The 15,854-nt window shown below is 47.8% G+C and overlaps 1 protein-coding gene across 1 annotated transcript; it reads left to right on the forward strand.

The window, feature by feature from the left end:
* The first annotated feature begins 601 nt into the window (after window positions 1-601).
* LOC136533184 (protein FAR1-RELATED SEQUENCE 5-like) lies at window positions 602-1,428 on the forward strand. The gene is made up of 2 exons (XM_066525754.1): window positions 602-1,045; window positions 1,123-1,428. The coding sequence occupies exons 1-2, from the start codon at window positions 602-604 to the stop codon at window positions 1,426-1,428; spliced, it is 750 nt and encodes a 249-aa protein (XP_066381851.1).
* The last annotated feature ends 14,426 nt before the right edge of the window (window positions 1,429-15,854 follow it).

Consider the following 15,854-nt stretch of genomic DNA (forward strand, 5'->3'; position numbering starts at 1 on the left):
GAGGTGCCGCCAGATTATTGCATCGCCTGAGAGGCTGATTCTCAAAAGCTGGAGGACGAGTTGCTCTGCTCCTGTATTCTGTTCCATGGAGATGGATTAAGAGGCCACTAGAAAAGAAGCTAACAAAGTGAATCATGATCTGAACAAGTGAGTAACATTGTAACACACCTCTCTGTATTCTATATTATTTGTTATTTGACATGGAATGGATTTTGTTATTTCAATCCCATGTACAACTATAGCTACTCTTTGCTTACTCTGTTTGGCATGAGATATGGAATTAGTAAAAGTTTTTTCCTCTGCAATTGCATAAGTCCCGTACTCATGTTATTGTTTTTGTGCTAGAGACATGCCACCTGGTTTGGTACCTCACGTTGGCATGGAATTTGGAAGTTCAAATGAAGCTTGGGCATTTTGGCTTAGCTATGGTGGACAACAAGGCTTTGATGTCAGGAAAAGGTATACAAACAAAAGACCATCTGATGGCAAGATTATATCATGCAAATTTGTTTGTGCAAATGAGGGTCATCGATTGCCGGATAAAAGAGATCATCTAATAAAATGCCCTCGAGCCGAAACTAGGACCGATTGCCAAGTCCACATGAATCTGAAAATGGATCGAAACAATGAAAATCTGAAAATGTCTGAGCTTGTTTTAGAACATAATCATGCATTACACCTACCAGAAACCTTACACTTAACGGTGTCACAAGGGAAAATTTCAGATTTACAAGCTTTTGAAATCGAAACAACAAATGATGCAAAAATTGGGTCAAAAGCTGCCCATGAGTTGGCTACTCGCCAAGTTGGTGGTCCACTTAATCTTAGCTACACTCTTCGTGATCACAAGAATTATTTGCGGACCAAGCGCCAAAGAGAGGTGGCATATGGACAAGCAGGTAGTTTGCTTAAGTATTTTCGAGACAAGATTGCTGAGAATCCATCGTTCCAGTATGCATTGCAAATGGACCGTGAAGAACAAATAGCCAACATATTCTGGGTTGATGCTAAAATGATAATGGATTATGCACATTTTGGTGATGTCGTTAGTTTTGACACTACTTTTGAAACAAACAAGGAGAGTAGACCTTTTGGTGCATTTGTTGGATTCAATCACTTTAGAGAACTGTAGTTTTTGGTGCTGCTCTTATGTATGATGAGACATTTGAATTATTCAAGTGGCTTTTTGAGACCTTTCTAAAAGCTCATAATGGACAACAACCTAAAACTTTCTACACAGATAAGGATGCAACAATGGGAAAGGCAATTGCAGAAGTGTTCTTCGAAGCATGGCATGGATTATGCACCTTCCACATCATGCAAAATGCTATCAAACATCTTCATGAAGATAAGGATGAAGAGAAGGAAAAGGGAAAGAAAAAACAAAAGAAGAAACAGAAAAGGAATTGGAGAAGAATGAACGCTTAAGTATTCTACCAGATTTTAGTGCCTACATGTTTGAGTATGAAGACATGACAGAATTTGAACAAAAAATTGACCTCATGAGGCAAAAGGTGAGCAAGCAAACTTGGTTGGGTAGTATATACAGGTTGAAAGAAAAATGGGCTGAATATTACATGAAGGATGTCTTCACATTAGGAATGAGAAGTACACGATTGAGTGAGAGTTTGAACAATGACTTGAAAATCCATTTTCAAATCTGATTTTGATATCATCGGGTTCTTTAAGCATTTTGAAGGGGTGGTGCAAGGAAAAAGGAACAATGAACTTAATTCAGAATTTGATTCAAGGAAAAAGTTACCTAAACTAGGTATGAGGAGACCACCGTCTATGTTGTTGCAGGCTAGCAAGTTGTATACACCAATTATATTTGAAGCTTTTCAAGGTGAATATGAAAGGTCCTTGGCAGCTTGTCGATAGAATATCGTCGGCAGTCCTCCGAGGGGTATCCCACGAAGGTAGATTGATCGGCAGAGGAGCGTGAGATCAAGAACAAGAAAGCAACAGAGACACCGAGTTAGACAGGTTCAGGCCGTCAGTATGACGTAATACCCCACTCCTGTGGTCTGTTGGTTTGTATTAGCTATCGTCTGATATTGCATGACTGCATATGTATGTATCTTGATGTAGCCTGTGCACTAGGAGAACCCTACCTCTCCTTATATAGTCTGAAGGGGTAGAGTTACAAGGAAAGTATCCTATTTGGTACTATACAATATCTTGCGGTGCACGCCGAGCAGCGCCGTGGACGCCTTGATCTTGTGGGCTGGTGCAGCCCATGTCTTGTCTTGTCTTGTGGATATCGGGGGCTATACCCCCACAGCTAGTCTCTGAGCATGACAGTAGGTGACGTAGTCGCGTGGTGCTAGGTTCAGAAAGTAGAAGACCAGCCGAGCAGGCAACCAGTCCCTGGGCGTAGCCACGAGATGAGAAAAGCGCACATTCACCACAAGGTGGAGTGTGCCTACTTAGTCCTCGAGCCTGCTGGAAGATGAAGAATGAATCTTGTAGCAGGGTCAAAGAAAAAGAAGTATGAAAGCTTACCAACGTCGTCTAACATACGCGTATCAAGACCCCAGACGTGCTGCCCAAGACATAGCAAGATCCGACCGCTCAAGGAGTCGCTAGTGTAGCTGGCGACGTCCGAGCACCGAGGAGATCCCGGCGTAGCTAACGATGTCCGAGCACCGAGGAGTTCCTGGCGTAGGCGGCGATGTCCGAGCACCGAGGAGTCCCCAGTGTAGGCGGCGATGTCCGAGCATCGAGGAGTCCCCGACGTAGGCGGCGATGTCCGAGCACCGAGGAGTCCCTGGCGTAGCTAGCGACGTCCGAGCAGCGAGGAGTCCCCGACGTAGGCGGTGATGTCCGAGCACCAAGGAGTCCCCGACGTAGGTAGCGATGTCCGAGCACCGAGGAGTCCCCGGCGTAGGCGGCGATATCCGAGCATCGAGGAGTCCCCGACATAGGCGGTGATGTCTGAGCACCAAGGAGTCCCCGACATAGCTGGCGACGGTGGAGCACTGAGGAGTCCCCAGCGTAGGCGGTGATGTTCGAGCACCGAGGAGTCCCCGACATAGGCGGCGATGTCGGAGCATCGAGGAGTCTCCGATGTAGGCAGCGACGTCCGAGCACCGAGGAGTCCCCGGCGTAGCTAGCGACGTCCGAGCAGCGAGGATTCCTAGACATAGGCGACAATGTTCGAGCACCGAGGAGTCCCTGGCGTAGGCAGCGATATCCGAGCATCGAGGAGTCCCTGACATAGGTGGCGATGTCCGAGCACCGAGGAGTCCCTGGCGTAGCTGGCGATGGTGGAGCACCGAGGAGTCCCCAGCGTAGCTGGCGATGGCGGAGCACCGAGGAGTCCCCAGCGTAGGCAGCGATGTCCGAGCACCGAGGAGTCCCCGGCATAGGTGATGTCTGTAACAGAACCGACCAATTATACGAAATTAAGTAAGAAAATCATTCACCAGAGCAGACGATTGAACGAACTTAAGCCCGTATAACCCGGTAGTCCGTGAAATCACGAAGGATTTCAAACCAACTCGTGTCCCAGCCATGATCGTAATAAGTTTAGCGGTCACCATCACATATTACATAAAAGTTTGCCTCATGGATATATCAGAGTTTCAACATAGTTATTACAAAACCAGTTCAAATAAAAGTAGCGGAAGTCATTTGTTCAAACCACACACACACTCACGCGGAGTTTAAATATAGTGCCAGCGAATGATCATCTCCAACAAAAGCATCAGATAAGACGTAAGGAATGACCATGCCCATGGTCCTAAGCATCACCCATCGCAGGATATAGGCAGTTGATACAGTAGCCGTAGTACATCTGCCCATCTGCAACAAGTGGGAATAAAACCCTGAGTACGAGAATGTACTCAGCCAGACTTACCCGACATAACCAAAAATAAATGACACCAAGGATTATGAAGGGCTTTATAGTAGGGTAGCTGACTCATTTGCAAAAAGAAGCATTTTTAGCATTTCCAGAACCTTTCTAAAAGCATTATTGCCAAGTTAATTATTATTAACCTGTCAACTAGGTTTGCACCTACACTAGAGTAAACATGTGATTAAGCAGATAATGATAACCAATGATCATTAAACTTCTTCCATACTGTCATATTCATTATAACTGTCCAAGTGTTCCATAACATTTACTACGATGAAGTAACTCAAGTTAAGTGCTCACTATCCAGGAGCGATGGCGATTCGAATCGATTCCTAACCAGCTGGTGATTTATTCCTTACACAAACCTCACTCACCCGCTAAAGTGAGATATTGATCACCGAGTCAACTTTCCAGGAATCTCGAGTTTGCCAGGAACCACATGTACCCGGGGGCCGACCGACTACACTTTGGCCTTATCATCCCGCCCCCGTGTCCTACCACACCTGCTTCGGCACAGTGCGCTGCGGGCAATTTACTCAGCCCGAAAAATCTCCCAGCTTCGCGGTCGGAAGGTACTTTATCCGGCCAACTAAATGTAAGGCATGCGTTCAACATGACTCGAGGCCCAACAACAGCCGGTCCTTAATCGACACAGACGGAAAACACTACAGTCCAAAACACTGCAAGTTTCCGTCCGGTCTCAACTTCATTTAACACTTAGTTATACCATGACTTCATAGTCATCCAAGCAGATCCAGGTAACCACCTATAGCTCGCAGGTGACAGGAAATCACCCGACTTCTACCGGTCTAAGCCAGCTAAGCATTGACTCGACTGCGGATACCAGGGTAACAAGGATATAGTATAACAAAGGTAAACAAGGTATAATGCAGCAACGGTTGCAAACAACTCCTAAACGTAATGCATCAATTAAAGTAAAGCATTTAATTAAATCATTGCAAACCGGGAGAAAAATGCTCCGGGGCTTGCCTCTCTCGAAGGAGCTCGGACGGTGATCGGGGCACTCCGGAAGTTCCTCAACGTCCTCCTCGTCGGCTTCTGGCACTTCCTGCTGCTGCACCTCGAACTGCTCCTCTGGCTCCTCGGGTATGACGACTGGGTTCTCGGTTTGCGATCCTGTATGATGCATGCGCGTAAGTGATTATGCAAACGGTGCATCGAAGGAGATGAATGCAATGGATATGTTTAAATGCAAGGTAGTCAATATCATCCAAGAAACTATACTACAAGCACATGTCATCTACTGCATTCTCTTCTACTACTAATATGTTAAGTTAACCTATCTTATGAAATGCTTCAAAGATACACCAAAGCTTTACTAATTTCTTAATCACACTTAAAGCAACACTTGCTTAAACCCTAATTAATAATAGGTTTGAATAGCAACATATATTTCTGATGCTCCTAAAAATCTGAGAAAATTACAGTAGCATACTACTACCCTAAACAGACTACCATAAAAATTTCATGGCATTTGGATAAGTAAACTATCCTACACAAAAATGACAAGCTATAGCATGAAAATGATCATGAAATTACTTTGTACTATGAAAAGTGTCAAACAACAGAATTAATATTTTTCCTAGGTTCTTCATAGCCTATAATAACTGTACAAAAATTACCACATGCATGTTTTATACAAAGTTTGCTCTCTAGCAAAAATAACAAAATCAGCCATTAAAAGTACTTGAACTACACCTCAAAATTTTCCCACAGCACATGCATGAAACATATTTTTCCTAGGAAGTACATGACATAAGAAGATTAACAAACTTGGAATCATATTTTTCTGAAGCCTATATATTTTTCTACATATTTTTCAAGTTATCAGCAATATTCAAGATTAAATAAAATCCTATAGAAAAGTATCTCAAAAATGACATGCACAATTTTTCCCAAGTAGATCTGGTGATAAGAAACCTAGAAAAATTTGTTTCAACAAATTTGGAGCAACTTTGAGTATCCAAACATTTTGCAAACCATTTCTGTTTTCAAATAATAAAGAATAAATTGAAAACAATTCTTTCAAATGCTACTGGGCCGGCCCGTGGAAATGAACTGGCCCACGGCCACAGCCGGCCTGCTCAGCCGAGCGAAGAGGTGAGCGGCGGCCTAGCTCGGGGCTCGGCCCAAGCCAGCCTGGCCCAGCTCGGCCGGGCAAGGCCACGCCACTGCGGCTGGGCCCTGCCGGCCAGCGACCGAGAGCAGGGGAGGCGCTCCGCCGGCCGGTGCTCACCGGCGGCAAGCCCTCCCAGTGGCGCGGGTGGTGCCAGCGTGTACGCCATGCCGAGCCGCAACGGCTGGGATGGAGGAGGTGGCCCGGCGGCGTGACGAGCCACCCGGCCGCGGCAGTGCTCTCGCCGGAGAGGAAGGAGGCGGCCGCGCTTGGTTCTTACCTCGACGACGACGGCTGCAAGCGAACGCAAGTGAAGCAGGGAGGCTAGGCGGAGCTGCTGGCGGCGTGAATCGGGGAATGGAGGCGTGGGAGGGGTATGCTGCCGTCGAGGCAGCGGCGGCGGCGGTGGCGAGCTCGTGTTGCGCGCGGGCGGGAGCTGCTGCTGTTGCTCTGCGGCTGAGAGAGCGGGAGGAGTAATGGGGAGGAGGCAGCGCTGTGGGGCAGAAGAAGGCGCGCGCGTGGAGGTGGAGCCAGGCCGTGGCTGCCGCGCGGCGGGCGTTGCCAGCGCAGGGCGGCCACGCGGCGAGCGCGCCCTGACGCGGTCGGGGCACGACGCGGCGCGGCGCGGGCAGGCGCGCGGAGGCAGGCCGGGCGCGGCGTGGTGCTGGGCTGGGCCGAGCGAGGCGAGGCGCGCGCGGCGCGGGAGGCTCGCTGGGCCGGCTTCGGCTGGCGGGCCAGAAGCGAGGCGGCAGCCCAGAAAAAATAGAAATGGAATTTTTAAATTTATTTTCAAGAAATTTTTAAATGCCATCTTTCAAACATTATTTTGAGCAAGAAAATGACCTCTTTTGAAAATGTACCAAAAATGAAAGTTGCTTAGAATTTAATTCCCTACAACTTTGCTTTTATGACCAAAGTCCAATTCTATCTAGATTTTAAATTATAGAATCAAAGTTAAATTTTAACTCAAAACCCTAATTTTGGGAATTTACTTTGGAAGCAAAGTTTTGAATTAATTTGAATACGAACCTTGCTCCAAAAATTGTGCTAAACAATTCTAGATGATTTACAATCATAACCAAACAAGTTCTACTAACCTAGCAAGCAAGAATCAGAGCAAAACAACTCTAATAAGTATATGCATCATTTACGTTTCACAAACATGTTTCGTATGTTTCGAAGTAATGTTTCAGTTATTATATGCAAGATTATGCATGCATGATTAGGATGCTTGATGATGCATGATATGCTTAATTTGCAGTGCCTAAATGTAGGCATAACACCGGGGTGTTACAATGTCCAAGCACCGAGGAGTCCCCGGCGTAACTGGCGACGTCCGAGTAGCGAGGAGTTCTCGGCGAAGCTGGCGAGGTCCGAGCACCGAGGAGTCCCTGGCATAGCTAGCGATGTCCGAGCACCGAGGAGTCCCCGACATAGCTAGCGATGTCCGAGCACCGGCGTAGCTAGCGATGTCCGAGCACCGAGGAGTCCCCGGTGTAGCTGGCGAGGTCCGAGCACCGAGGAGTCCCCGGCGTAGGCGGCGATGTCTGAGCACCGGGGAGTCCCCGACGTAGGCGGTGATGTCCGAGCACTCAGGAGTCCCCGGCGTAGCGGGGGACGGCGGAGCACCGAGGAGTCCCCGGCGTAGGCGGTGATATCCGAGCACTAAGGAGTCCCCGGCGTAGCGGGGGACGGCGGAGCACCGAGGAGTCCCCGGCGTAGGCGACGATGTCCGAGCACCAAGGAGTCCCCGGCGTAGGTGGCGATGTCGGAGCATCGAGGAGTCCTCAACGTAGGTGGCGATGTCCGAGCACCGAGGAGTCCCCGGCGTAGCTGGCGACGTTCGAGCAGCGAGGATTCCTCGACATAGGCGGCGATGTCCAAGCACCGAGGAGTCATTGGTGCCGCTGGTGATGCTCGAGCACCAAGGAGTCCTCGGCGTAGGCGGCGATGTCCGAGCACCAAGGAGTCCCCGGCGTAGGCGGCGATGTCCGAGCACCGAGGAATCCTCGGCATAACTGGCGATGTCTGAGCACCAAGGAGTCCTCGGCGTAGCTGGCGATGTCTGAACACTAAGGAGTAGCACCGAGGACTCCTCAGCGTAGCTAGCGATGTCCGAGCATCGAGGAGTTCCCAGCATAGCTGACAACGTCCGAGCACCGAGGAGTCCCCGGCGTAGCTGGCGATGTTCGTGATGGTATATATGTGCATGTGTATATCTCTAAAGAACGCTACAGCATGCATACACGACATACAGATTGATACAGTAAAAACGCATAGTACAATAATCACAGAGATTAGATTATACCCAGCGAAGGGTCCCATGTCGAGGATATTGGAGGCTCCATTCACACTAGTCGACATAGTGTGTTGCTCGAAGTCGTGGACCACAGTCGATGCAAGACGATGTTCACAATGCAGTCCGACGAACAGATCACCAGGAAGAAGAAGTCTTGCTATTCCGCAAGCAATAACCAGGAAGACGGGTTCCGAGAGTGATCACCACTAGGAAGAAGACGTTCGTGGACAAGCAGTCGCAGATCGCTCCCAAAAAATCTAATCGCCGCACACCTCGTGCAAGGTTCTCAGGCGGACGAGGGTTCCGGAGACACCTGCTCTCCCGCTACTCCGTATGCGTAGAGGTACGGGGCGGGAAAGCCAGAGGGCTGCTGAGATGTGGTTTCTCTCGGGAGCGGTTGCAGAAGTGAATCCTAAGATCTGGACTGACGGATATATGGCTACAACGGGAAGGGAGAAAGACAGCGGAGAATCCTAGGAGATAGAGACGGAAAACGGAAGAGATGGTAACTGGCGCAATCAATTCGCCTCCACCATCATGGAGAGAAACTCCCGTGTTTATGTGGATTTAAGTAGCAAAAGACTGGCCATGCCCGCTCGCTGCCTGCCTGGATCGGCCTTGGCCCAGCCCGGCGGCGACGCGCGCATGACACCCCTTTATCATTTTCTCAGTTTCTCAATTAAGATGGATAATTTTCAACCATATAAGCTAAGTAAACGTTCAGTCAAAATCTCATACGGTATTAAACCATACAACGCTTAATATTACGTACCATAGCGTTTTATTTGATTTATTAAATATTATACGGGCCAAGCCCAAAATATATCCAACAATAAATTTATAGGGTAGGCAAGAAAATTTGTGGTTGGTTTGTTTGCTGGATTTTTTGGTTTCCGTGCTATCAAGGATGTAGTACGGAGTATAGTTTGGGCGAGCTAGAACCGTTAGCCTTGCCAAACAAGGAGGTCGTGTAAGAGCAAGGCTAATAATACAGCCGGCTTGCTGGCTGTAAGGTTCTTTGCAGCCTTCTCTTAGCCCACTCATATAATAGTTAGATCTTTACAGTTAATATATGGCCCACTTGTCTCTCTCACAGACTTTTTTAGTTCTTGTGCCCAAGCCGGTTGTAAGCTTACAGTCCGCTTCTCCTCTCTCTCCTCCTCTCTCTCCTCCACCTCAACATTTAGTCGGCTTACAGCCTGCTATTATACTTGCTCTAAGTGTGCCGCGCCGCTTGCTTAACTACTAGCAAGTTCTTGGTTAGGGCCTGCTCGTTTACTTGGGAACGGGTACCTAAAACAATTCCAATTGGAATGACAGTTTTATTTGTAGTAGCAATGATCAGCCGGATTATTTCCTGCTCTCAGTCCACGCTGAACTAACGAGGCCTATATATACGGCCTAACATATCATGCATACCTTCATGATCCATCCGTGCCTCGATCCGATTGTCCGATTATATATATAGCCGCATGCTACTTCCTCTAGCTGCTCCATCATCGATCAACTGCTGCTGATCATCACATGCATGCATATTACATATAAGATAGATATTCCCGCCAAACTGAACTTGCAATGTCGGAGATTTCTATGCACCCCGTGACTAGCTATATAGTAGCTAGGCCTGGTTTAGATCGTAAGTTTTTTTACTTTTTTTCTATCGCATCAAATCTTTGAACATATGCATAGAGTATTAAATGTAGATAAAAAAATAACTAATTACACAGTTTGATTGTAAATTACGAGACGAATCTTTTGAGCCTAGTTAGGTCATAATTGGACAATAATTGTCAAATACAAACGAATGCGCTACAGTGCCAAATACTGATTCCTAACCTCAATCTAAATAAGGCCAGTCATCTAGCAAGAATGATTCTATATGATGATGCCTACGCTAGAAAGTGACTCTCTCTTATCTATCTATCTATCTATCTACTCTCTTGTTCCCTATTGTTTTCATGCCAATCATTTTTTAAGTTTGACTAATTTGTAAAAAAATATTAGCAGCATTTGTATATCTAAATAAATTTATTATGAAAATATATTCAATGATCATCTAATGATACTAATTATATATTATAAATATTAATACTTTCTTGTATATATATGGTCAAAGTTTAAAACGTTTGGCTCATCGAGAAGCGAGACTGACACTTAGTTTAGGACGGATGAGTATCTATCTATCTATTAACCACCTGACCACCAACAAGCCCTCTGACCCATGTGACAATCCTCGATAGATGGATTATGGTAGTGTTTAGTTCCCAAAATTTTGCAAAATTTTTCAAAATTCTCCATCACATCGAATCTTTGGACGCATGCATGAAGCATTAAATATAAATAAAAAATAAAACTAATTACACAGTTTAGACAAAATTCACGAGACGAATCTTTTAAGCCTAATTAGACTATGATTGGACACTAATTGTCAAATAACAACGAAAGTGCTACAGTACCATTTCGCCAAAAAAATCGCCAACTAAACCAGGCCTATATGTTCTCCCATCACATCCCATCCGCTAGAGGAGAAAAATCAGCAGTGACCAGCTAAGGTCAATCACAGTGGAGATGTCATGGTCTCATGGACCTTCGTGACTTAGCAATGCTGATGTAGCACACTACTAATAAGGAAAGAAATGATCGAAGTTTATGATGGGAGCAAAATAAGTTTTATGGGGATGAAATCAATCCGTAATACTTCTAACACATAATTAAGAGCATTAAAAATCGAGACACGAAACTCCTGCCGAGACTGACCTAAATATCAATGGTACCGTGCAGTATATGTATATTATTATTGTTGATAAATAAATAAATAAATTAATTAATTAATTAATAGAAAGGGACGACGACGATCGATACGGAACGTAACTGTACCTAAAGCACATCCACAGCTCGGTGTGAGCTGAGCTAGCTGATCGATACGGCGAAAGGGACGCCATGCGTTGTACTAATTGATGTTTTCGATTCGTTAGCGCTGCTGCATCAGGTATAGCTACCACCGGGTTGTGCTAGGGTTTTGGTTCCATGCGCACACAACACAACACCGTGCCGATCGATCGAGGTCGAGGATAGATATATAGATCGAGTCTGAAAGGATGCATGGATGGGAGCTGATGATCAGCGGAGGAACTGTAGGAATCAACAATAAAGCGCCGCACTTAAGCTTGTCTCCCAAATGTGTGATGATCATCATCACAAACAATACTCGACCGCCTTGTGGTCGACACGACCCATCAATTTCCTCACTCATCTTTCCCCTTGCGATTGCGATTGTTATAAGTAACACTTGTACATACATGCTGCATCAGATCGTTGCACGTTTTGCATGCGTTGTCTAGTTACCTAATAATTAACCTAGCGCTAGCTGTGCTCTGATCCTATTTCCTTCTATCGTCCATCTAGATTTACTAGGTTGCTTGGAGAACATGCATGTACAAGCGGTCAACGGTGTCCGCTAGTAGCCTGTGGTCATGCACACCAAGCCAAGGATATATAGATCGGGATGAGATGCATGATTGGAGCGGCAGACATGCATGCACGCGGCCGGGTGTGTTCTGTCCGTGTCACATATATACTTGACTTTGCCTTGTTAGTTTGATCTCCACCAATTGGCCCAACGGCCAATCGGACCCTGGACCACGTCCTGATCGGGGACGCTTAACAGACCACTGGTCGGCGGGCCCCTGTGTGAGACCCCGCTGGCTGGGCCTTGGGCTGGGCCGAATAGATGATTACTGTAGCTCGGGTACTGTAGTGTCGCGAAGACACTGTAGCTCCGGAAGTAGTACCACCTCGGCAGTTAGAACTGAGTTGAACCAATTTAAATAGCCAGGCCAGAGGACGCGTAGTAACCTTCGGTTAACCGTTTTACGCGAAGCGAGGACGAAAGCGTAAGCAGGTTGCTACGTAGGTGGGGCCTACCCCTCGGTAGAGTGGGCCTGTGTCGTGTGCTTGGGCCTGGGGCGTTACAAATGGTATCAGAGCCAAACTCTCGCGGTTTCACGAATATATATGGCTCGGGAGCTCGGACAGGCTGCGCATGGCACTTGGGTCGGGGAGCTGGGAATATATATACGTGGACCAAGAGAGAGAGTTGAGTGGTTTTACGGACATATGGCTCGGGAGCCCGGACAAGTCGCGCTTGGGCCGGGGAGCTGGGAATATGGACGTGGCCAAGAGAGTCGATCCGTTTGGGTAGAGGTTCGACCTTCGACGAGGACGTCGAGTCCTTAAGGGTGGGTGTATGTGAGACCCCGCTGGCTGGGCCTTGGGCTGGGCCGAATAGATGATTACTGTAGTTCGGGTACTGTAGTGTCGCGAAAACACTGTAGCTCCGGAAGTAGTACCACCTCGGCAGTTAGAACTGAGTTGAACCAATTTAAATAGCCAGGCCAGAGGACGCGCAGTAACCTTCGGTTAACCGTTTTACGCGAAGCGAGGACGAAAGCGTAAATAGGTTGCTACGTAGGTGGGGCCTACCCCTCGGTAGAGTGGGCCTGTGCCGTGTGCTTGGGCCTGGGGCGTTACAAATGGTATCAGAGCCAAACTCTCGCGGTTTCACGAATATATATGGCTCGGGAGCTCGGACAGGCTGCGCATGGCACTTGGGTCGGGGAGCTGGGAATATATATACGTGGACCAAGAGAGAGAGTTGAGTGGTTTTACGGACATATGGCTCGGGAGCCCGGACAAGTCGCGCTTGGGTCGGGGAGCTGGGAATATGGACGTGGCCAAGAGAGTCGATCCGTTTGGGTAGAGGTTCGACCTTCGACGAGGACGTCGAGTCCTTAAGGGTGGGTGTATGTGAGACTCCGCTGGCTGGGCCTTGGGCTGGGCCGAATAGATGATTACTGTAGCTCGGGTACTGTAGTGTCGCGAAAACACTGTAGCTCCAGAAGTAGTACCACCTCGGCAGTTAGAACTGAGTTGAACCAATTTAAATAGCCAGGCCAGAGGACGCGTAGTAACCTTCGGTTAACCGTTTTACGCGAAGCGAGGACGAAAGCATAAATAGGTTGCTACGTAGGTGGGGCCTACCCCTCGGTAGAGTGGGCCTGTGCCGTGTGCTTGGGCCTGGGGCGTTACAAATGGTAATCAGAGCCAAACTCTCGCGGTTTCACGAATATATATGGCTCGGGAGCTCGGACAGGCTGCGCATGGCACTTGGGTCGGGGAGCTGGGAATATATATACGTGGACCAAGAGAGAGAGTTGAGTGGTTTTACGGACATATGGCTCGGGAGCCCGGACAAGTCGCGCTTGGGCCGGGGAGCTGGGAATATGGACGTGGCCAAGAGAGTCGATCCGTTTGGGTAGAGGTTCGACCTTCGACGAGGACGTCGAGTCCTTAAGGGTGGGTGTATGTGAGACCCCGCTGGCTGGGCCTTGGGCTGGGCCGAATAGATGATTACTGTAGCTCGGGTACTGTAGTGTCGCGAAAACACTGTAGCTCCGGAAGTAGTACCACCTCGGCAGTTAGAACTGAGTTGAACCAATTTAAATAGCCAGGCCAGAGGACGCGTAGTAACCTTCGGTTAACCGTTTTACGCGAAACGAGGACGAAAGCGTAAGCAGGTTGCTACGTAGGTGGGGCCTACCCCTCGGTAGAGTGGGCCTGTGCCGTGTGCTTGGGCCTGGGGCGTTACACCCTATCACACAACGCTATATAAAGAGAAAGGTGGGGGCCAGGGCACGAGGGGCGAGGTTTACCACCGCCACTGACCCACCGAAGTAACCCTAGAAGGCCCCTCCGATCGTGGGCAGCGCTGCAAGTGACGGGAAGCGTCGTCAACCGCGTCGCCGGCACCTGGACTACACCACCACGCACTACGTAACCGCTGTCGTAGCGATTTCTTCCCCTCCACCTCCTGTACCAAGCTTGAAGGTATGGGTCTCTACTCTATCTCCCTCTCCCAAGTCTATCTCTCTCTCCTAGGTCATGTACTTGATCAATTTGAACCAAATAGAGATGGATCCACCCACTAATCTACACCTAGATGATCCTAAGCACTTAACAATGGTATCAGAGACATGTTTCTAGGCGTAGATTTGGTAGGGGTAGCAGCAATTAGAATTAGATGAGAGATCTGATTCGGATCTAAGCAAAGTGTTCGATGTGAACCCTAACCCTAATCGGGTGAAGAAAAGAACAACAAAGGGGTCTCGTTTTCGAGAACAACTTGAACCCTAACCCTAACCCACGAAGATAGATGGGGAAGATGAACAGTAGGCCTAACCCTAACCCTAACCCTAAATCAGACCAGCTCCGAGAAGAAAAAGAAGAAGATCCAAACAGAGAAGATCAAGGGGAAAGGGGAAGGCTAGGGACGTGGCTTACCTCGCCGGCCTCCACTCATCGGATCACCTAGGGAAGGGCCTCCGTGCTGGTGTACTGTGGCTGAGCTAGGGCACCACGGCTAGGCCGCTCGATGGTGGCGCGCTTACCCGCTGGGGAGCGCGCGTGTCGATGAGGAGGCCAGCAACGACGCCACCTTCTCTCGCTCAGCTCCAGGGGCTAGCGATGGCGCCACCTTTGAACGGTCTCGATCGATGGTTGCCGCTGAGAGAGAGAAAGGGAAGTAGAGCCGCGTAGAGTCAAAGGCACCGTTGCCCAGACCGTTCGACGGCGGCCCACTCAGCCTCGGGCGAGCGAGCTCACCAGCGAAGGGACCGGCGGTGGCGCCACTTTGCAGTCGCATCTTCGTCTTGGCACCGAAGAGAGAGAAAGGGAAGTGAAGAGAGTGAGCTAGGGTTCTAGAGGAGCGTCGCCATCGCCGGTTTTGATCCGCAGAGACGCGCGCGTGGCCGTCTGATCTCCATCAACGGTGTAGAGGCGATGGGCCGAAGGCTGGACTAGGTGGGCACGAGTGGGCAAGCCGCTTTTCTGGCCTAGGCCCAGGATGTGGCCTGGGAGGGAGTCGCGCACGTGCGCAACGCAGGCTTGGCCGATTTTGCTGTCGGGCCGAAGAACAGTAACGAATTGAGCCATTTTATTTTTTCCTTTTCCAGTAAATTGTTTATTTCCTGGAAAATGATTAATGGCTCAAAGAAAAATAACAAAGTTTAATGTTGATTATCTTCTTATTAAATTCGAACCAACGGGAGAATTTAATTCAAAGAGCAGTTATATTTAGTAAATTATGATTATGTTTATCCTCTAATTAAATTGGAACCAATGAGAAAAATTTAAATTAGAGGAGCAATCCATTTTGTTTAAGTTAGATTAGGGTATTGTTATTTTCTGACCAACGTTGATGATGACAATATTATAATGAGTTCAAGTTTGAGGTTTAAATCTCTGATAAATTTCACACCAACATGGTAAATTTTCCAGAGAGTAGATAAGGATCAAGAAACACTTCTGAACTAATAGAATGTATTTTATTAACATGTTTCTGCTGCAATGAAGTTGATTATCTTCTAATTAAATTCGAACCAATAGGAGAATTTAATTTTGAAGAGTAGTTATATGGATTTTAAGTTAATTTATGTGTTTTATGCATTAATTCTATTTTCTGCCCAAAGTGATATAGAATTGATGCAGAAGCATATTGT

This window comes from Miscanthus floridulus, unplaced genomic scaffold, assembly GCF_019320115.1.
Source record: "Miscanthus floridulus cultivar M001 unplaced genomic scaffold, ASM1932011v1 fs_79_3_4, whole genome shotgun sequence".
NCBI lineage: Eukaryota > Viridiplantae > Streptophyta > Magnoliopsida > Poales > Poaceae > Miscanthus > Miscanthus floridulus.